The 21,429-nt window shown below is 55.5% G+C and overlaps 6 protein-coding genes across 6 annotated transcripts; 3 read left to right on the top strand and 3 right to left on the bottom strand.

Annotated features, from left to right (window-relative positions):
• Nucleotides 1-102: 102 nt before the first annotated feature.
• On the bottom strand, nucleotides 103-1,733 carry B0H18DRAFT_1211910 (uncharacterized protein; the record flags this gene model as incomplete). Its single annotated transcript, XM_048036442.1, has 3 exons — nucleotides 1,534-1,733; nucleotides 1,454-1,460; nucleotides 103-1,393 (listed from the first exon to the last, which is right to left on the bottom strand). Exon 3 carries the CDS (start codon nucleotides 1,318-1,320, stop codon nucleotides 103-105), a length of 1,218 nt encoding a protein of 405 aa, XP_047892325.1. The 5' UTR covers nucleotides 1,321-1,393; nucleotides 1,454-1,460; nucleotides 1,534-1,733.
• Nucleotides 1,734-2,332: 599 nt separating this feature from the next.
• On the top strand, nucleotides 2,333-4,310 carry B0H18DRAFT_1120006 (uncharacterized protein; the record flags this gene model as incomplete). Its single annotated transcript, XM_048034040.1, has 2 exons — nucleotides 2,333-2,428; nucleotides 2,511-4,310. 2 exons carry the CDS (start codon nucleotides 2,333-2,335, stop codon nucleotides 4,308-4,310), a joined length of 1,896 nt encoding a protein of 631 aa, XP_047892326.1.
• An 842-nt stretch (nucleotides 4,311-5,152) lies between these two features.
• On the bottom strand, nucleotides 5,153-6,692 carry B0H18DRAFT_436585 (Peroxin 13, N-terminal region-domain-containing protein). Its single transcript, XM_048038091.1, has 3 exons — nucleotides 6,531-6,692; nucleotides 5,396-6,476; nucleotides 5,153-5,345 (listed from the first exon to the last, which is right to left on the bottom strand). Exons 2-3 carry the CDS (start codon nucleotides 6,425-6,427, stop codon nucleotides 5,211-5,213), a joined length of 1,167 nt encoding a protein of 388 aa, XP_047892327.1. The 5' UTR covers nucleotides 6,428-6,476; nucleotides 6,531-6,692; the 3' UTR covers nucleotides 5,153-5,210.
• A 2,029-nt stretch (nucleotides 6,693-8,721) lies between these two features.
• On the bottom strand, nucleotides 8,722-10,514 carry B0H18DRAFT_1105057 (uncharacterized protein; the record flags this gene model as incomplete). Its single annotated transcript, XM_048032635.1, has 3 exons — nucleotides 10,357-10,514; nucleotides 8,771-10,295; nucleotides 8,722-8,738 (listed from the first exon to the last, which is right to left on the bottom strand). The coding sequence occupies exons 1-3, from the start codon at nucleotides 10,453-10,455 to the stop codon at nucleotides 8,722-8,724; spliced, it is 1,641 nt and encodes a 546-aa protein (XP_047892328.1). The 5' UTR covers nucleotides 10,456-10,514.
• Nucleotides 10,515-13,280: 2,766 nt separating this feature from the next.
• Nucleotides 13,281-13,760, top strand: B0H18DRAFT_1120010 (uncharacterized protein; the record flags this gene model as incomplete). The annotated part of the gene is made up of 5 exons (XM_048034041.1): nucleotides 13,281-13,381; nucleotides 13,439-13,467; nucleotides 13,533-13,550; nucleotides 13,609-13,669; nucleotides 13,727-13,760. The coding sequence occupies 5 exons, from the start codon at nucleotides 13,281-13,283 to the stop codon at nucleotides 13,758-13,760; spliced, it is 243 nt and encodes an 80-aa protein (XP_047892329.1).
• Nucleotides 13,761-18,521: 4,761 nt separating this feature from the next.
• Nucleotides 18,522-18,950, top strand: B0H18DRAFT_878099 (uncharacterized protein; the record flags this gene model as incomplete). Its single annotated transcript, XM_048040600.1, has 1 exon — nucleotides 18,522-18,950. One exon carries the CDS (start codon nucleotides 18,522-18,524, stop codon nucleotides 18,948-18,950), a length of 429 nt encoding a protein of 142 aa, XP_047892330.1.
• Between the last annotated feature and the right edge of the window lie 2,479 nt (nucleotides 18,951-21,429).

Here is a 21,429-nt window from a genome sequence, read left to right on the forward strand (position 1 = left end):
TCCGTCAGGAGAGCCGTAAGCCAGCGCTCCACCAGGCCCGCGCACTGCTTCGCGGCATCCTGGTGGTCCGACCTCACCCTGTCCACAATCTGGCCGAACTTGTCAGAGTGCCACCGGAGCAGTTCGGTGGCAATCTTCCTCCTTGAAGGCATCCCTTCTGCGCTCGGACGAAGCGGGTGGCAGGATGAACTCCTTCACGGCGTCGTAGGTTATGCTCTCCGGAGAAGTCACCGTGTGGAAGACCGGCCAAGGCATCATGTCCCCCGGAATGTCCGTCGGGGCCTCTGTCGACTTCAGCACCTCCCACTTCTTGTCGTAGAGCTGGAGGGCCTCCACGAAGCCACGAGCCTGCTCTGCCTCTTCCATGAGCCGCTGTTCTGTGTTGGCTTGGCGGCGCTCCCTCCCCCGCTCCCACTCCTCTTTCGCCTTCCGTTGAGCCTCGGCGCGTCGCTCCTCTTCCTCACGTTTGCGTATCTCGTCCTCGCGTCTGCGTTGTTCTTCTTCTTGCTTGCGCTTCTCTTCTTCGATGCGCTGCTTGTGGAGCTCGTTGAGCCTCTCGACCTCGGCCAGCCGCTCCGCCTCTCTGCGAGCTTCTTCTTCAGCGCGTCGCTTCTTGAGCCTTGCTTGCTGCTTGAGTAACCGCCGTCGCCGTTTCGCCTCGATCTTGAGCTCCTCTTCGTGGCGGCGCTTCTCCTGCTCCTCCGCTATGGCCTTCCCCAGCTCTGTCTCGGGTGCGAGTTCCTGCGCCATGCGTGCGCGGTACTCCACGTCGCGCTGCTTCCACTGCTGCGCCCGAGACGAATGCTTCGCGCGCTGCACCTTGTGCTCCGCCTCATGCAAAGCTCTGAGCCACGGTTCGCGCCTCTCCATCCGCGCCAGCTCGTTGGCCATGTGGAGGTCGTACTGATCTAGCGGCTGACCGAACACCACGTCGTCGTGCGCGGGGTCCGTGTAGGCCTCGAGTATCTCGACCGCGGCTTCCTCTGAGATGGGCTCGAACTGCCCCTCCAGATCCCTGGCCAGGGCTCGTTGGGCGGCAAGTGCACGGCCCCGGCGGCGGTCCTTCGCCTTGGCCTTGGGATTGGGACGAGGGGTCTTGAGCGGCGACGCTGGAGGAGAATCTCCGCCGGGTTGCGGGTGGATGTTACGCGGGGGTGCTGTCGGCTGTGGCGCTCCACCACGGGGCGGGTCTCCTTCTGTTTGAAGTCCAGGCTGTGCGGCATTATAATACGGATGAACGCGGCGAGGATTCGCGACGACCGCCCGGCCACGCCGGGCGGGGGGACTACCGGGGCCGCGCAGTGGTCTCGAACGGAACATTTGAGGAGCGACTGTAGACTTCGGTGAACTGAAGCAGCCGCGAACGCTCTTGCGACCTTGATGATACGAGCTGCTAGGAGGGATAGTATGGCGTTAGCACCGATAGCGGAAGCTACGCCAGCGAGACACAAACCTTGATGCTTTGTGAAGGCAGGGCGAGACGTATTGCTGTCTATGAACGGTGTTCTTGAGGAGACGAAAAGCGGATCTCACCTTATTTTACGAGGATATATATTGTCCCTGCGCGAATGTTCCATGCTTGGAATGATGGAACATAGCAACGATCTTGACTACAACTGGAAGTCGACGGCTTTGATAATCGGAAGGTCTGAGCAGGGTTGCGGCGGCATCACGAGGGACATTCCAAAGCGCCACGGTGGCGCCGTGGCCCGCTTTGGCCTCCAAGTTCGATTCTCAACTTGGAACGTTCGAACGCTAGATTGACCCGTGCTAAGTGGCAAACCGAGGAGACGTGATCTCGTAGTAACGCCATTCGAGGACAATGGGCTTCGAGCTTCGCGGCAAACAAGGATCGCTTGGATACACAGCTCCGTGTCGTTCCTAGATCCGCAGGTTAACCGACGACCAGGCCCTCAGGGGCGTGGACCTTCGGTGTAATGAAACTGACGCTGTGATCTGTGTGGCCAGTAGCCTCGAGGCATGGAAGTCCAGGGCCAGTTCTAGCTTGGTTGAGAAGCTCGATCGAGGCCGATCGGGCATCTGCTTTGATTCGAAGCCAGTCTCTTTGTTGACCATCTCCAAGCCACGTTCAACAAGCGAGGACACCCATGCATCATGCGCTACGCAAATGGCCAAAGTGCATCTAGATTGCGCAGTCTTGAACGGCGAATCAACCAACTTAAGCAAGACAAAGCCAACACGCGTATCTTCCCCAGGCAACCGCACCCCGCGCAACAAAGCGTACGTACGTCCACAGAGGCTATGCAAGCCGGTTTTGGCCTCTAGCTCGATGAAGCGAAGAAGGAGCGTCGGGTATATAGGGGGTAGGAAGATGCGGAGGAGGAGCAAGGACTCATCCATCCTCGTATTCGATACTTCAAGCTCTCACCTCAAGCCGCAAACTCGCAAGTCGCAGTCGCCTAAGCCCGTGAGTCTTCTGGCGCATTAGGTGAATGCTCGTGTACTGACCTTGCCTTCAGTCCAGCCATGCCTAAAGTGCCCAAAAACAGGAGAAGGTCCTCGCCACCGTTCTACCAAGACATCGGTACACTACGCGCGCTGTCACCAATGCAAAGTTGCGGGGGCAACTACACATCGCCGCGCAAGCCGCGCAGATCAAGCGTGACACACAACAGACGTCGCGGAGTAGGAAGAACCGGGCCGTACGCAGCTCCAACACTCCAGATGCGGAGCACTATGCCCGTCGACTCGCCCTCCTCCCGAGCGCTAGGCGCAAGCCCTCCGTGTCTCCTGCTAAGAAAGTCAGCTTCGCTCCCCCCGACGACCGTTCTGAGACCGGATCGGCCGACGGTCGAGCGGACGCTCGCGTCAAACACGAGAACGACGATTCCAGCGATGCGGCAACCGACGCCGACGGTGACACCGATATGGGCGACGACGACCGCGGCGAGATCGACGACGTCGACGCACGCAACCGCGAACCGCGGCGGGTGCCCATCGCCCGCAGGAGAGGCATGGTGGGCGACAACCCCTACCCCCTCCCTGGGCCACAGGCTGGTCCAGTCAACCCTGGACTGAACCCGCAGATGTACCACGGCCACATGCCGGGGATTGGTTTCTACGGCAACCCATTCCTTGGGCAGGGGTTTGAGGGACCTTACGGCATGGGCCCACAACAGCCTTTCTTCGGGGAGTATGGTCAGGCCCCGATGCTGCCATTCGGCGCTGCCATGGTGCAACCCTTCGGAGGCGTCATGAACCATCAGGCAATGGGTGCGGGCTACCACCCTTACGGGGGCGTGGCGAACCAGCAGTTCATGGGCATGGGGAACCAGCAGTACCGAGGCGCGCCGAACGACTATCTATTGGGCGCAGGTTACCAGCAGGCGATGGGCGCCGCCGGAGTCCCACCGTTCGTAGGGGCAGGCTACCATCAATTCGGCGTAGGGAACCAGCAGCCCATGGGCCTAGGGAACCAGCACTACGTGGGCGCGAACGGCCTGCCGAACATGGCTGCCGCGATCAACCAGCCCTTCATCGACGCGGGCAACCAGCAGGTCATGGGCGCCGACAACGGTCTGTTCATGGGCGGCATCGGCCAGGACGTCGTGGGTGGCGTCGACAATGCTTGGCTAGACGAGCTGCTCGGCGCCGCTGCGCCAGAGATGCAAGAAGCTGGCCTGGACTTGAACCACAACGCGAACGACGAACCCGGGGTGTTCCAAGCATTGCTCGCCGATGCCATCCCCCCGCCCGACTTCATCAACCAAGGCGCAGTCGCCCCTCCCGTTGTGCCCCTCCCCGAGAACGCCCGACCGCCTTCACCTCCGTCTATCGCTCAAGCTCTTGGAGGCGATGTCCAGCCGCCCGCCGGCCCCGCGGGCTCGCAGAACCTGGCGGACGTCCAACCGCCGGTAGCGGGTCCTTCGAACTCGCAACAAGTGGCTGCCAACGCCCCGTCGCCCGCCGTATCTCCGGCCGCCCTGACTCCCACAGAGGTCGACCAGTCTCAGGCAGGAACGCCGGCGTCGCAAAGCCAAGAGAGCGAGGAAGAGGACGTCAACCCGAGGGGCCGCAGGGAGTCCACTGAGCCTGTGTACTCCGAGGGGGGTTCGCCGGAAGACTATCAAGAGGAGCGTAACATCTCGGATGCAGCGCGCACGTTCGACTTCGGGTCCCGGGTGCCAGAGGAGCCGCAACATCCTTACGGTCGTCGTTACAAGGACTCAAACGGCAGATGGGTCGACGTCATCTACGGCGTGCAACCCATGACAGCATGGAGGTATATGGACGAAGGCAGGATGCCGGCGGACGTGAACCGCGTCAAGCGGATGACTCGGGACACCTAACTGCACTGAGCTTCGAATACTTGAGTCCTTCCCAACACCGTTAATCATGCACTCACATTCCTTCTCATTATCGATTATATGCCACACACTCCCTGCCATGCTTATTTCAATTATGCATCCCGTATCCGTTCTTGCAATTTGTAGCATAGTCAAGTAGATTTCTGCGTCAATATGACTTTCTGTTCACGGGAATGAAAAGATAGCTGAGCCAAGACTGACCTAGAGATAGTGTTGTGCGCATGCATACTCTCCTTCGATCGCTCTATGCATTGAGTTCTAAGCCTGAGTGACGTGGAACCTCCTTGTACTTACAGAGTATGTCGCCTGCGCAAACGTTTCACCTACAGCACATTCCTTGGCCGATATCGTTGTGTCACTACGCTTGATATCAAAGACCTCCGAGTCGGAGCACGACGCCACATGCCCCGTTGGTAGTGGTGAACGACCCTAAGAAGCAGATTGAGATGTCGAGAGGTTGCGCGACGCCACAGATTTCTCGAAGACAACTGACAGCCTATCCCTTGTAGGCCTCGATTGTTCAGTAGTAAGCATGGAGGTTGCGTGACAACTCACACTTGTTATTGCACAGATCATTCTGCGGGCAAGACATCCCGACATGACTCTAGATTGTTTCATGCAGAAGATGAGTAGCAAGGAGCGACGTCAGTACTTCTACAACAGAGGTGTGCGGGGAAATATGCAGCCAATAGTATGCAGAGAGCAAGACTCCCTTGCAGCGTGCCCGATAAGACGAGGAAGCCAATGCATAGAGATACGCCAATAACGACTAGAACCAAACGGTGAGTAAAGGTACAACATAGCAGAATGTGAGGATATCGACGAGTAAATGAGTATATCCAGAGAACGAGACCAAACGCACGACGGACTGTTCCCCGCGCTTCATTCGACCGTTTTCGGCTCGGCTGCTGGTGCGTCGATAGCTTTCCGGCGCTCGAGCACCTGGGCGAACTTCTTCGGGAACCAGCCTTCCCGCCCCTCGCGCGTCCGACCCTTCCACCACTCGCTGCCCTCCACCTACAACGGATTGTCAGCATATACTGCGCACCGTATCGCGCACAACGCACCTCCAACCGCGGATCGACTTCCGCGCCCGTGACGGGATCGAGCTTGCCCATGATCGCGACGATCTCATTCTCGCGCAACGCGAGCTCCGCAGGGGAGGCCGCTTCGAAGGGATAGAGCGCCCGCGCGAATGTCAGCTGCGACGGGTCCAGCGGCGGCAGGCCCGCACCCTGCTGCTCCGCGAGCGCCTGCTGGCGTGCGACAAGTGAGCGCACGAGCCGGTGCATAAGGTACGGTACGCCGAGGACGGCAAGCAGGAAGATGATGAGAGGCTTCTTGCTCGCGCGAGGCGCAGGTGCCCCCTGAGGCTGCACAGCGCGGCCGGCGACAAAGTCCTTGAACTCGCTATGAAGCGGGTCGTGCGTGCGCCCTGTAAGCTTGTCCCGAAGCCAGCGCACGAGCCCGAAGAGGCCGAGTACGCTCCCGAGCGCGGTGCGCAGCTGGCCGATCTGGTCCACGACGCCGACCATGGCGAAGAAGCTGGAGTGCGTTGCGACGAAGGTGGACTCGAGCATCTGGGCGACGCCGCCGAATGTCTGCACGATGCTCTGCAAGAGCGCGAACGTGTGCTGCGTCGCGCCCTCGAGCGTCTGTGTGAGGGAGGGGTTGTTGGGATCTGCGCCGGGAAAGGGTGCGCCGTACATGCCGCCGCCGCCGCCGTAGCCACCCATGCCATAGGGAGAGTACCCGCCATAGCCCATCCCACCCATTCCGCCCATCCCACTCATCCCACCCATGCCATAGCCCATACCTCCTCCGTACATGCTATTCATCCCGTAAGGCGAGTAGGAGGAACCGGGGCGGTTGTAGGGGCTGTAGGAAGAGTAAGGGGATGCACCATATGCGGTCGGGTTTGCTAACGTCGATGATGCGCCAGAAAAAGCAGCTGGTCGAGTGGGGACGCTTGGTGCGGTGCTGGAGGGTGTAGTCGTTGAGGTAGTGTTCACCGGCGCAGGTGCGGGGTTTGGTGCGGACAAAGCCGCCGTTGCCGCGCTGGCCCCTGCACGCTCCCAGGGTTTTGGTGGTGAGGGCATTATCGAGGTCGTTACCTAGTCCCTCCTTGAGTGATCTGCAAGCCCCAGGCTGCTCGGAAAGACGTGAATATTCGGTTGTTGTCTACCCCACGAGACCACTTACAAAGTGATTTCGTAGAAGAATGCGTGTATTAGGGGACTATGGTGGGGGAGCAACACGTTCTGCGGCACGGGTACAACAACCTGAGGCTATGAAGAGTGACGGTGTTGCCGCCGCTCGCCTGGCGATAGGTCGAGGTGGTGGTCAGGAGGAAGCAGTCGGCCCAAGTGTGGCGCGCGACCGTGATACTCGATACAGGCCGTGCAGGTGAATTGACTGCATACTATACCGAACTCTGTTCAATATTTTACTGAACCTGGAACTCTGGATCAGTTAAAATCAGGACCTGCAATAAGGGAATTTTGTACACAGATGCCTTCTTACGGGAACGCAAGTGGTACAGTACGTCCTGATACGCTTGTCACGGTGAACAAATAAGCATATACAAGCTCGAACTAACCGTTGTGACTGCCGCCTGCACGGCCTTCAAATAGCTCTTCTCAGTCTTCATATATCGTGTACATTCTTACTTCGCTCGGTGGTGTTTCGGCAGCTAGGCTCTACTTCTTGTCCTCGGAATCCTGGTCAGTAGTCAGCGTGCCAGCCGATGGGGGCATAGAGCGCGGCTGCAAGCTTTAGTTAAAATTGGTGGCGAGGCTTCGGGCCAGAGATTCGCCTGGAGTACGCACTTATCTGGGCGGAGAGAAGTGCGAGCCGGTTGCGCCAGAGGCTAAGTAGACTGAACTTCACGAGCACAGGGCATCATGGTACGCACATCATGATCCAGGCCTCACCCAGTTGGCCACTACCAGCACTAGGGTTCTGTAAATAAACCCCGAAGACTTTCTTACATTTGTAAGTTACATCGGACCATTCAGCGGCATTTCTTACGTGTGTTATTAACAGTTATAAACAAATGGTAAGAAACGTGTAAGAAACATGTAAAGAAGTACTTTTTTACAATGTGAACAATGTTTTAGCCGTTTTAAAATAGACTCTGCTCACGGAGAAGCACCCTCGCGAGAAAGAGGAAGGGCCCCGAGCCTCCAGCTAGCGCAGGATGAGGGGGTTGTGAGGGGCCCGGGGCGAGACTCGAGAGCAACTTGAAGCTGGTAAGAGTGTTGTCTCCCCGGCCTGGCTGACAGTAGAGGACTTGATTTCCGAGGTCAATGTCCCTTCAGCTCAACTCAGCGAGTCCGCCTTGTAGAAATCCCCTGAAGACGAGGACGCGCGTCAAGTCGAGAGCAGCGGGGACTTCTGGTATATCGAGTATACCCCGTTCGAACGCGTGAAGACCTGCTACGTACATGCGAACTATGTAGCTACTCCGATCACGTGCAGTAGGCGCTACACCCCATATTCCGTCACACCCCCTCGACTACTGCACAGAGCATCATGCAGAATGTAAGATAGCCCCAGCTCATCCTCGACGACTCTCAGCGTCTCTCCAGAGTCACATGATCTATCTATATCGGGGTTATCCAACTAGGGTTACAGCTAGGGTTTCGACTAGGGTCAGCTACGAAGCTGAGGAGGGCCGTACTACGATAAGTATATGATTAGTCGATGAGAGAGGAATGATCTATAGTGCAGGATATTAGTAAAACAGAATCATAGTAGCAGTTATAGAGCTGTAAGGATAAAGAATTAGAACAGGGAGGAGAAATAGTATGGTCACGAAGTTTGGCTATCCACATTGTCAAGCTCGGCGAGAATGCTCTCTGGAAGAACACGGTGGCCGTGGTACTTCTTGCTCGCCCACAAGGCTTGCTTCCCGGTGAGGCCTTTACGGTATGCATCCATAAATCGCAGGCTGCGATTGAAAAAGCTGGTTTTGGTAAGTATTGTATTCAAGTCGAGAATGAAGATCACGTACCGGCGAATGTGCTCGATTGAGACTGTGCTCAATGCAGACACCACGTTGCGTTCAAGATCGGCCTCAATTGACGACGGAGGATATTCGCGATACTTGCGCTTCGCGAAGCCCCAACATTGCTCGATGGGATTGAGTTCGCAATGGAAGCGCGGAAGGAATATGAGCCCGTAACCACGTTTTTTGCAGTGCATCTCGACCAAAGATTCGACATCACGGAAGTCGGGTTCATTGTAGAGGAGCCGGCGACAGCAACATCCAAGCACATCAGGGGGGCACTGGAACTTGGGACATTCAGCCCGAAGACCATCAATGTCCTTGTGGCCACGCTCCTTGAGTATCTGTGCCATTCCTTTGAACTCCCCAGCTCGTTCGTGCCCATCAGGGAAATATAACGACTGAGGACGACCATCGCTGAAGCGCGCATCACCCATGCGGATCTTGTGCTTCAGGATTTTTCCGTCCGGGCCATGCATCACCTTCCCATTCGGTCCAATGACATTTGCGACGACTGCAAAGTTTTTCGATGGGCCCTTGGGCATTTTACGCGCGGAGAGAGCATCGTCGGCGCGTTTAAGGTGAGTCGGGGCATTGTCGATGACAAAGACGTGCTTTTCGCAGGGGTAGTCCTTGTCGAGAATATCCATCGCCAGGGTGAGTTGATCGAGCACGTCATTCGACTGGAAATACCCATCCCGGTTTTTGCCTGCCTTGAAAAGTGTCCGGACAGACAGACTGCCATCCTTGGATTGCAAGAATCCATAGTCGGCCGAGACGAAATCGCCCACCATGAGGGAAGCTCCTTCCCCTTTCGGTCGTGGCTTCGCTTTTTCTGACGTCTTTACCCATCGCAATTCACGGCGGTCGTTGGCGTAGAACGTTGACTGATCGCCAAACCACATGTTTGTGAAGTCGAGCAATAAGTCGAGCGACGTGACTCCGATGACCACTTCCAGTGACTCGGATGTCCGGCCTGGAGCACGGGATTCCTCCGTGCCATCCGCCTTCCACTGGCGAAGATTCTGCTCGTGCTTGAGCATTTCGGGAAGGAAGGTCCCCTGACGGTAGGCCACCACATCATCGCGCTCGTGCCCATCAATGAACTGACCGCGTGGTGTCCAAGTCCATCGATACTCCAGCGCCCGCATCCATTCATGAGCTGTCGACAGGCAGACACCCTTCTCCAATCCATGCCGCTCGTGTACATCTTGTCTTGCCATGTACTGGACAATGTCGGCTGCGCAAACGTACTTCCCAACACTTTGAAGGTGCGCCTCGATCTCCTGTTTGAGCTCGTCATTCGTCTCGAGGATTGACTTGTTCCAGGTACCATAGGGGTTGAACGGCAGGTCGTGGCGATTGGCAATGAATGCCTGGCACCAACCGCGGAGGCATCTCGCAAGGTACGGGCCACCCCGATTCACATGTGCCACAGTCTCGGATGCCTTGATCCACCCAGGGAGTGGCATCTTCGCGTAGCACCAAAACAGCGAGCACATCATGGTCATGCGATCCCTGAGCAGGTCATCACCCTTGAAGGGCTTCGTGCCAATGCCATTCGCGCGAGGCGGTCGTAACAGGAACTCGAGGTCGTCGAGGGCAGCATGCGCAGATTCCAAATCGGGAGGAGGTGTGTACCGAAATTTGAATGTATTATGGTCTGACTCGGAATCCACGGTGTTCTGCACGTCATGCAGCACACTAGGAGACTCCGGGCCTGTACGAGGACTGCTCGACACGGACTCCTGGTACTCGCCCACTGCTGTCGGAGTCGGTCCAGGTACAGTCGCCGGATTCGGTGGCATAGCCCAGGTAGGCCGTGATATCTCCGCAAATGTCTGCGAGAGCCGCATGGATGCTTGCTGAGCCTTCTGCAGATGCTGCTCCGAGTCGTACTCTACAGATCCGGCATGCTCGGGCTCAGCCGCCATTTCCGGGACATCTAAAAGAGGTGTCTTTCCGAGGTCCAAGACAGTGAGTACCATGACACTGAACCAACACAGTACACAAACTCACATTCTCCGAGTCTTGCTCAGTGATAACTCCAGGGGAACTCCTGTTCCTCTTTGCAAGGTTAGAGAGATTCTTTCTCTTGCGACCCGATAACGGCGGCATTCGTGCTGCTAGTTTAGCTCGCTGGCGACGACATGCACTCGCGCCCGCGTCGAAAATCCGATTATTTCCTATTAAACCAAATATATTTGTAAAATAGCTAGATCTATTGATGTTTGCCTATCAGGACTCGAACAGTCTTATGCGGCGTCGATTTTCTCTCCTAACAATCAAGGAAAGTTCATTTTGAACACAGTTAGGAGAACAGAAAATATATTTAGGGGCTCTGTTGATCTCTGATAGATTTCGAAGACCGTCGCACTGCCAGAATGGCTTGAAGCGCGCGGTCAATGTCTCACGTGATGTAGTCGAGTATGAGCTGGGGCTATCTTATGTCAATAGTAAATGCTAAGGCGAAATGCACCCCCTGATTCCAATCAAAGAACATGCCCAGGCAACCGAAGGCTCCCAATCTCAATCGTCCCGTAGTCCCTCGGTGGAACTTGAAGTTGCGAGAGGTCATGCACAGCTGTCATGGCGGCTTCATTCTTCGAAGGGTTAGGACTGCTGCCTCGAACCGGCTCCTCACGACAGAATGCACGAATGTGCCCCTGCTTCCCACATCTCCAGCACGTTGGCATACCTCCCGATGAACCTCCCGAACCATAGCCTTCCGCCCCGTTCCCTGAATCCCCACCCCCTGATCCTCGCCCTCGACCACTCCCATTCTTCGACTGAGCTATGTAAGCACCGTCCGTACGTTTCGTGTCAGGCTTGTGGCCACCGCGCCGCATCTCTTCGCTGATCAGCCGATCAATGACATGACTGAGCGTGAGTTGGTCGGACGGCGTAGCGTCCAGCGAAATAACGAAGGGTTCGTATGACTCATCGAGTCCGTTCGTAAGCGTGAGGATGCGATCTTCATCAGTCACCTGAATTCCAGCCTTCTCCATTCGAAAGGCAAAAGCCTTCACTCGCCCAATCCACGCCGCCATAACCTCATCCTCCTTCCGGAATCGCATGAACTGCCTCCGAAGTGCCAACCGGGTTGCGAACCCACGCGCAACGTGAATCTGCGCAAGGTGGTTCCAGATCTCCATCGGATCCCGACTTTGCATGTGCGACAGTTGACCATCCTCCACCCTTGCAATCATCTCCGCCCGAGCCTCCGCCATCTTCGCCTTCGACCGTGCATCAACCAATTTCTTCCACCATGCCTCCGTCTCCCCCATCGGCAACGCAGTCGGCGGTTCTGCGTCAATCACGACAACACCCGTCCACAACTTCTTTCGGATGAGGTCAGCCTCCATCCGGGTAGCCCACTCCGCATAATTGGTGTCGTTTAGGGCCGTAAAGTTGTTCTTCGTGAGTTCGATCGACATTCCGAGAGGAGGGCGACAACAATCCAGCAAACGAGCAAACAGACAGACAGACAACCAGGTGTTTAAACCAAAAACGGGCAACACGGGTAGTGATATACGCGTTCGTGTAGAAATCCCTGAAGACGAGGACGCGCGTCAAGTCGAGAGCAGCGGGGACTTCTGGTATATCGAGTATACCCCGTTCGAACGCGTGAAGACCTGCTACGTACATGCGAACTATGTAGCTACTCCGATCACGTGCAGTAGGCGCTACACCCCATATTCCGTCACGCCTGATATCAAAGTTGCATGATGGCGTAACAAGCAGGATTGGTTCGGGCCCGGGCAGTCGTAGACTTGTAGTGGTTGCGGTTGCGGCGCAGAATGGGCGAAAGAGATGAGAACGAGCACGGAATGGGTTCATATACTGGTGTTGGAAAGGTGCACGAATAACTACTGTCACGGTAGTACTGTGAGTACAGGCTGGCGCGATGCGGTATCTACGTGCTGATGTAAGCATCGGACGACTTGGCCCCACAGCCCGTCACTGTCAATAAGTAACTTACTTATACTTGTCCATGCAATCAGAGAACACCCTTACGTCTGCGAGGATGTCATGCTCTTTCAAGCTGCTAAGTGTCGTCCTTGCACAATTCCGGGTGACGGCGAGGGCATTCGAAGATGTTCCGCGCGCCCGATCAGCCGGCCGCCTAAACCGGAACTCTCTCTGAACAAACCGCTAGACTCAATGTCATCCTCGCCAACATATCCACTGGCATCAAATCTCACTAGTGGAGAGCAAGACTCACTGACCTGGACTAGGTCAGTGAGATACACGGGCTTAGTGGTTGTGACTTTCTTACACTTGTTTACATGCAAAATCTGGCCTCGAGCGGACCCCATGTTAATAACATGTTATTAACGTGTTATTAACACGACTTGTTTACAAAGTATATTAGTCGGGGCTTTCTTACAGAACCCTAACCAGCACTGCGTCCAGTGGCGCCCTCTTCTCCCCATTCATGCCAATCGCTTCATAACTTAAGTAGTCATGTCGAAGACGGTGTGGACGAGCTGATCGCAAACCCGAAGCTGTTCAAGCTGAACGTTGCCTAGATCATCTTGTGCGACCACACAGTGTTAGGGTCTGCCTCCGAGTCATGACTTGCTCATGACGGCGATTTACATATATGAGCTCCCTCGCATTGATGATTGATAAGTTATCTCTGGGTACTCTATATAGCATCGTTACTGTGAAATGTGTAATTAGTAACTCGGGCGTCCGCACTAACATAAGGTACTTACTTGACGCAGCTCTCGATCTGGAAATAGCACTACCTCCCAAAAGTGACGTCATCGGCTTGAAAGTGGCACTGGCACGGGACACCCGCCCCTCAATCGGCGCTTGTACGCAGCGAGGTCGCTCGGTACATAATAAGGGGCTGCGTGTCGTCCCACATTCCCCATCTCCTCCTTGACCACGACGTTCACGACCTATACCAGACGAAACGATCACCCTTCGGTACAATGGCCACAACAAAGACTTACGGTGCTACAACCGCACCCGTTACTGCGCAGAGACGTAGGGCCTCGCCGACGCACGATGTATGTCTCTACTTCTTAGCCTTGTGAGTAGCGATCATACGTCCAATTTGTTTCGCTGCCCTGAGCTGATCTTATTGCAGGATCCTTCCACCTCTCGCAGTCTTCTTCAGTAAGTGGTCACGCATTAATTATCCCGGTTTGAACTGACCACGACATGGCTTTGTTGCTCGATAGAGAGAGGCTTGCTAGCTGGTGAGTCCCACGCCGTTCACGAATAAGCAACACAATGTGTTTAGACCTTGGCGTGTAGATTTCTGGATCAACGTTTGCCTTTCCATTCTCGGGTGGATTCCGGGGGTCTTACATGCATGGTACGTTGCATGTTCTCCAACATGACCGTCGTCCGGGCTGATAGTGATGCATTGCAGGTACATCATCTCCCGGAGCGAGGGCGCTATGTGATTGCGAGACGAGAAGTCATCATTTGCAGCTTGCGCGAAGTATCGGATATCCTTGCGGACATACAAGCGGCGGCGGAGCATGTACGATAACCTTGTATCTTTGGACTTGTTTTGGAATATCAAACCGCGTGAATGGCTTAAGTCCTGTTGTCATCATCTGTTGCGCTATGTCAACCAGGGTTCACATGCGTATACACGATACAGTACCATTGCCTTGAAAGACGCTCGCCGGCTTTTATGGCCTGCAAGACTGCAACAGAGATTATACCGTTGCCTCGCAACCCACTAGCTGAACAACCTCCAGGAAGGCTTGATGACCTCGAGCATCAACCTAATCTTATTTAGGCGTGTGCAGGTTCTCCCCAGATCATTTCCGGTTAATCTCCGTTGAAGGTAACCTGCGAGCGTGGCCCTGTGCTTGAGGAATTTTAGAGGTGGTTTGATGCCGAGTGTACGTGCGTTCGATTCAATATACTTGTCTTGGATGAGGGCATGGACCGCCGAGGTTAAGGTCTCTTGATCTGGTGATTCCTCTTGCGGGCCCAGATAGCATTTGCCAGGGTAGTCGCCGCCCCGCTCAAGTGCGTACGATCGTAAGTTACAACAGTTGAAGACAAGTTTCCCTTAGAAGTGCCGTGGTTGTGCCCATCGTTCCAAGGCTGCGTTCGTCTTGGAGACGTTTGTGCAGGTCTGTCCACACACTCAACGACGTGGCCTCACATCACCTAGATTTCCATTCTACAAATGCATTGGCATGAACTTATCAGTCAGAAAGAAATGGTGTACGCACGTCCTGCCAGAAATTCTCGCAGCACCAGAATTCTTCAATCCATAGAGACCCTTCTGTTTGGCAATGACATATAGGGCGTTCTGGTACCTGTTGGTGCGATGAATGAGCGCCACCGTGATATCCGATGAAATAAACTCCTAAATCTCACACCCAGGGATGAATGACAGACTGACCAACCTACTGGAAAACTAATGACCAATTTCAGCATGAAAAGGCTCAATCGTTGCTTTTTCTGAGGAGTGCGCGACTGTAACGAATCTTGAAGAGATCAATTCGTTGCCGATAGTCGGAGTCGAAGCCTAGAGCGTCAGTGGAAGTTGCCGAATACGGGGTAGAAGGGTCCGATGCATGCTGCCTGGTAGCGCCCATAGAACGCGTGGAGGGCAGAGGAAAGCCTTCTAGCGAAAGCATCACGCAGGCCTCGACGATACACATAAGATCGCCCATCGCTATCGGGGACAGCGTCCTCGACGTGTATCTGCTCTCTCTGCTTTCAGCGTAACTGCACTCTCGTAACGGCACTGACCTGCAGCGCGGGTCGGCCAGGTATGTGGCGACTCACCTGCTTCTCTCCGGACGTGTGTTGAACATGAGGCACGATCGCCCAGGACTTGTATCATCACCCCCACTTCACCCATCTCTATCGCTCTGGCATGCGGCCTAGTTGCTGACGCCCTGTTCCCGTTCTCGCACTTGCGCGGTCTACCGTCTTTGCATGTTACCATCATCTATAGCTCTTCTGACCTCCTTTTGCCGACACCCACCACCCAATGGCCACGCTGGCGATACCCACACCACTGTCAAGCATCGAGGAGCAAGACAATCCTCACCCTCTCTCTGCACACGAGGGCCTGGATCCCGACTTCAAGGAAGCACTGCGAGCGAAGATCCAGGAGAACCTCAGGACCCTTGTGAAGGATGCGCAGGCGAACAGAGATGCGAAGTTGCAGGCGCGAGACCTCGATGACGCCGCACGGGCTGAGATCCTGCAGGAGTTCGACGGCGCGATGAAGACCATTCGGCGGATCGCAGACGAACATTACCAGCAAATCGTGGCGCGCGTGAGGGCAGAACGCGAATGGACAGAGGGTGCACCGCCCCCCGCGTCCTTGATCGAGGAACAGCAATCCATTCTTGACGCCATCAAGCGGCAGCATGCTGCTCAACCTCGCCGCCAGTCGCCTCCCCGTCTCCGCAGTTCGTCGGATGCTTCCAGCGTGGTGGACGGCCAGCGTGGAGAGCAGAGCACGAGACCATTGCGTCCAGGTGAGCTAGCTCTCACAAGGATGTCGGTAGCAGTGCTGACGATGATCCAAAGAGGATGGAGAGCATCCTCCTCCTGAACGGTCGCGGAGATCATACGGTCGGCAGCCTGCTACGCCCAGCGGCTCTATCAAGGGAGGAGTGCCCCAGTCCGTGTCCGGTATATCTGCCTACTTCAGTGGTATACATGGTGGCTCTTCGGATGCGGAGTTGCCTGAGCTTGGTCGGGAGGGTGTTAGCCGACGACCCAGTAAGGCGTCGATGTCTCAAGTCCTTGGGCAGGAGATATGGATACCTCCAAACACGCCTGAAGAGGCGAAGTCAGCCTCACGCGCGTTTGCCTATGCGTCGACAGACTCGCCCATGGTCGCGCCGTCGGCCAGACGCGATAGCTTTGCGAGCAGCGGTGGGCGGCTGTCGCGGTCGGGAAGCGTACAATCCAACGTCGTGCAGGTTGATGCCGATTTCCCATCGCTAGTTCATGCTACGAGAGAGCGAGATATGCCGGAGGAGCCTTGGCCGTCGTCAGCCAGAGCGCGAGAGAAGCAGCGGGAGGCGCAGCCACAACTCATTCGCCCTCGACCGTCCGCAGATCTGACTGGCAGGCGGAACGACGACCGTCCCTCGGCGGCTCCCTCTCCAGGCTGGCCGCAGGTCACCTCCGACGGCCAGTATCCATTCTCCACGCTCCCGAGCGGCAGCGTAGACTATTCCCCATCGCCGACCGAGCGGAGAGGAATCCCCATCAGGGGCTCTTCTCGTGCCTCGTCTGTGCATAAGGGCTCGCCAGAGAATTTGCGACATCCATTGAAGTCGGCGAACAAGGGCTCTTGGACGTACGATTACAGCGCTGTATCACTGGGGATGTACGGCGCACAGAGTGTGCAGAGCAATCTAGCTCCGGGAGCCATTAGGTCGCTGGCCAGCAAGCGATCGTTTACGGTCGATGATGACCGGTTGTCTCAGGCCAGTCCTGTGACGCGTACGAGGCAAGGCCGGAGAGACTCCACAGGATCGCGCTCCCTTCACTCGCAGCGATCGAGACAAGACATGTACGATCGCCAAGCAGTTGATGGGTCTACGCTTTCGCCGTTGTTGTCGGATGGGTCTTTCCGTGACACAGATGGGTTCGACAGCGACTCGGAGTACGGCATCGAGACGTCCGAGAGACACGAGGACATTCGCCGCAAGGTCGAGGAGCTTGAAAAGATGGAAGACAATATCCGACATAGGGAGGAGGATGTCAGGAAGAAGGAAGAAGATGCCAGGAAGAAGGAGGAGGATGCCCGGACCAAGGAGATTGAGGCCAGGCGCCGTGAAGACGACGCCAGAGCCAGGGAGCAGCAGGTCAGGCAACGAGAAGATGAGGCTAGGAAGTTGGAGAACGATGCGAGGGAGCTGGAGGCGCATGCACTGCAAAGAGAGGATGAGGCGCGGACGAAAGACGACGAAGCCAGACGCAGGGAACGGGATACTAAGCGCCGAGAGGACGAGTCTCGACGGAAAGAGGATGCGGTGCGGCGCAGGGAGGAAGAGGCGAGGCTGAAAGAAGAGGAGGTGAGAACCAAGGAGGAGGCGGTCAAGCAATTGGACGAGGAGGTAAGACGGCGGGCCGAAGCAGTGGGCGTGGTCGAGGAGGAACTGCGCAATCACCGGGAGGAGCTCGCTCTGAGGGAAAGGGAGGCCAGGCGTAAGGAGTCAGATATCCGCCGCAAGGAGGAAGAACTCAAGACCAAGGAGCTGGAACTACGGTCACTGGAGGAACAGATCCAGATGCGATTTGATGACGCTCAGCAATTAGAGGCCGATGAGCTTGCGGAGACGGCGCGGGAGGATGAAGAGAGAAGACGGCAAGAGGAGGAAGCACAGAAAGCGGAGCGCGCTCGAGCTGAAGAGAGAACGAGGCGAGAGACTCAGCAAGCTGAGCGCGCCCGTGAGGAGAGGGCGAGACGGGAGGCACAGGAAGCGCAGGAAGCGCGGCGACTTGCGGAGGCGAGGCGACTGAAAGCCGAAGAAACGAAGCAGCGTGAAGAGGCGAAGCGGCAAGAGGCACGAGTACTCGAGGAAGCCAGGCTGCGCGAAGTAGCGCAGAGACGAGAGGTAGAGGCAGAGGCCCGACGTCGAGCAGAGGCAGCACAGCGAGATTCCGTAGAGCAGCCAAATGGTGATCAGCACGAAGCCCCTCACCTGCATAGTGACCTTGACTTCGACGAAGCCAAGCTCTCCCCCGATTTCATCCGCGAGCAAGAGGTATTGCTGCGGAAGTATGCACGCGATCGCAATGGCAGTCTGTCATCCGAAGGTTCTCCCCGCTCTGCCACATTCGCATCGGCATCGCAGTCTTCGGCACCGCGCAATATCCCGGGTCGTGCTGGTTCAACTGCCAGTACTGCGTCTGCGGACCGTAATAGCACAGCATCCTCGTCGAGCTATGGGAGCACGTCCGGCTTCTCGGCCTTTTCGGGGCAATCCAGCACGTCTACGTATACGCAAGCTTCGTCCGTTACCCAGTCGAGCACTCCTATACCAGGCGTGAAGCAGACCCGCGGCGGTTGGAAGCCAGCTGGCACCCCTCCGACTAGTGCGACGACTGGACATCAGCCTTTGGCGTCGACACCTTCTCTTCCGCCGCCGACGCCACAAGAGGAGGAGGAATGGAAACGTCGCCAGAAAGAACATGCACGGCAACAAGCAGAGAAGTTCCAGCGCATGCAGGAGGCAGCGGAGCAGGAGCGATACGCACGGTCGGCCAAACAGCTGTCCAGGGAGGAGGTGGTGAAGGTTTTCGATGAGCACGAGCGTCGTTGGTCCAGGTTGTCGACGTTGGATCTGCTCACTTGGTACTCGTTCCCATGGCCGATGTTACAGCGGGCAAATAGTCCGGAGGAGTTGACTGTGCAGGCAATGCATGCATACGTCTTGTCGCCGCATCATCCCAACGAAAAGAACAAGTCGGCCAAGGATCTCATCAAGGACTACATCAAACGATGGCATCCTGATCGATTCGAGACCAAGTACTTGCCGAAGGTGCGCGAGGACGATCGAGAGAAAGTCAAAGAGGGTGCTGGAGTTGTTGCACGAAACCTCAATGAATTGTTGACTCGACAGTCATCGGCGCTCCATGATTTCGCGACATGATTGAAGGAGTGAGTGTCGATGGAATGGCCTATGATAACGTGAGCTGATTTTTCTCTTGAACAGCTCAAAGACGATTGTACTGTGATATACCCACCATGCAATGTAAACTATCCATCCCGCAAACCGCTTACATCCTATGTATCAGTGCGTGCTGTACGTCCTACTGTAGGAGAGACGAAGCCGTATCCAATTAAGTAGCAGTAAATGAGTTCAATGTACAGTAGATGATGTACTCACCGCTCCTTTCGACGCGCAGATTGTAATCCAGAATGCGAGATCATCCTTCGTTTTGTCGGCATTTGCTACCTACCTGGCGGTAATTGCGCATATATGCGCTTGGAACCTGAATATACATAGGACTGACGGTGTGGTCCGAGTTGAAGTGAGTCAACGCCCTCATAACCACATGCAGCGAGCCATATAACGTGTGAGGGTCTTGCTAATGAGAGACAGTTGAGTGGACGTGTCGCGCACGCCACTGAAAACCGGCCGAGGGACGTCAACAACTGTCAGCCAGGAGATGCGCATGACTCGAAGACCCTGAGCTACTGGTGTAGTATGCTGCAGCATTTGCAGCAGTCATTTAAAAAGATTGATGGGACATGATGGGACATGTCTACTCACCGCGAACTCCAAGAATAAACAAAAGTTGGGCAGACCTTGAAGGTCCAGTATGTTCATTGTTCGCGTTGGGTTGGCATAATCCGCCTCGGAGGCGGGCGTCATCCGAGTCTACACTACCTCGAGGCATGATCGCATCTCATGAGTAGTGTCTATCGCGCTAGATTCAATCAAATGGGTCCTGTAATTGGTTAGAGATACGTGCCCACAGTGCTAACGGGGCATGAAGATGGTGGATGCGGAGAAGAGGCCACGACTGAGTAAAACGTCCTAGGTCACTTTCCTGATATGGAAACAGTCGATCAGTGGCGAACGCCACTCGAGTACCTAGACAACCACATTATAACGCGACTGCACTCGGGAGTCAGCTGGCACTCGACTGTCCCTCCTGCGATAAGATACTACTGTCATAGAAGAACAGAATAATGACAAGCAAGAGCTGAGCGCTGAAGGACAACACCCTATTCTCAGTACGTCCATCTCAGAACTGCCAACCTACGAGATGCACAGTAAGTATCACTGGCAGTCGCCGACTTCGTGCGATGTACCCTATGTTTGAAAAGTGCGCGGCTTTGTGATCGCGATGACTGTACGCAGCAGTTCTGCTCGCAATCCTGATGGCAAACAGAACACATCTGCTATAAGTCAATGCGACAAGCCTTGAGCTTGAGCCTGAGCCTGTAGCACCGTGTCCGGATCCCAATAGACGCTCCACCATGATACAGGTCATTCATGCCAACACGGTACTGCTAAGAATGTTTGTGAAGGGCATATATGCACCATATCAATCGAACGGCATGAGAAGAGCATGCATTAATTCACGGCAAATCGAGATTCAGGAAGTCTGTACAGCCTGAGTATCGACAGACCAAGCCACTAAGGGATGCGAACAACCTGAAGTAAGTGATAGAGAAAACTGGGACTCAATGTTCAACCATTGTGGCACCATCTGTCTTGTCCGGAAATCACCATGCTGGATACGTAGTCTGCTGGACGTAAAATCAGACGAATTATGGCTTTAGATAAACGAGCGTACCACTGTGTCAGCAGATTGAACGGTAAACGAGCCGGGATGTCTCAACGATGCCGCAGTTATCATGACTGTACGAGAGTTGCGGGGGCACTAGTCGATGCTCTTATCAAGCTCGAGAGGACCTAGGAGAGGTAGAGCCTGGGAAGACCTCTGAGTCGTCCCGACTCGGTTCAATCGCACGCGCGGATCATCCAGGCCATTCCTTTCACGCTGCTACACCCAGAAAGCAAATTCGCTGTGCTAGCAAGGAGTTCGGGGTCTGTACACCGGTGGAACGTGGATCACTGGTCCTATCGCGCAATGTCCAGCCTGTGAGATGCGCGGACTGCGAACGCTAACAACCAGCACATACCAGTATGCCAGCGTTCCGGGCAGACGTAGAAGAGAAGCGTGCATCCATCGTTGCCGTCACAATTATTTTCGGTGGAATGCACTACGCGTAGCAGTGAAGTCGAGCTTCCGAGTCCCGAGTCATGAAGACAATGGAAGGAGCAGACAAGTGCAGCTTGCGCTCAGACAATGGAGGCCGAGCGGGCTTCGCAGCGAGTGCCTTCCGGACACATTGGTACGTCACCACCCATGATATCGTACCGCAGGTTACAAAGAATCCTTCGCGGAATACCTAGTTTGCCATGTCAGTCTTTGAAGATTAAGCACGAACTCACCAACTACTATAGTCTTGACAAACAACAATCGGACCTCGGGCGTTATCCGTCTTCAGTTGCGCACCTCACGTGCACAGGACAGCCTTTTGTTAAGCAGCAGGTGATACTAGAAGCCAGATATCGGGAGCCGTTGTTAATGATCGGAAGAGTGACCGAGCTG

The sequence above is a fragment of the Fomitopsis serialis genome (genome assembly GCF_022376445.1).
Source record: "Fomitopsis serialis strain Sig1Antser10 chromosome Unknown B0H18scaffold_42, whole genome shotgun sequence".
In the NCBI taxonomy this organism is placed as follows: Eukaryota; Fungi; Basidiomycota; class Agaricomycetes; order Polyporales; family Fomitopsidaceae; genus Fomitopsis; species Fomitopsis serialis.

Coding starts and splice junctions, on each gene's coding strand:
- B0H18DRAFT_436585 (XM_048038091.1), bottom strand. CDS start 6,427: ATGCCCTCACCACCAAAACCCTGGGAGCGTGCAGGGGCCAGCGCGGCA. Junction 5,346..5,395: donor AAGTCGATCCGCGGTTGGAG/GTGCGTTGTGCG, acceptor AATCCGTTGTAG/GTGGAGGGCAGCGAGTGGTG.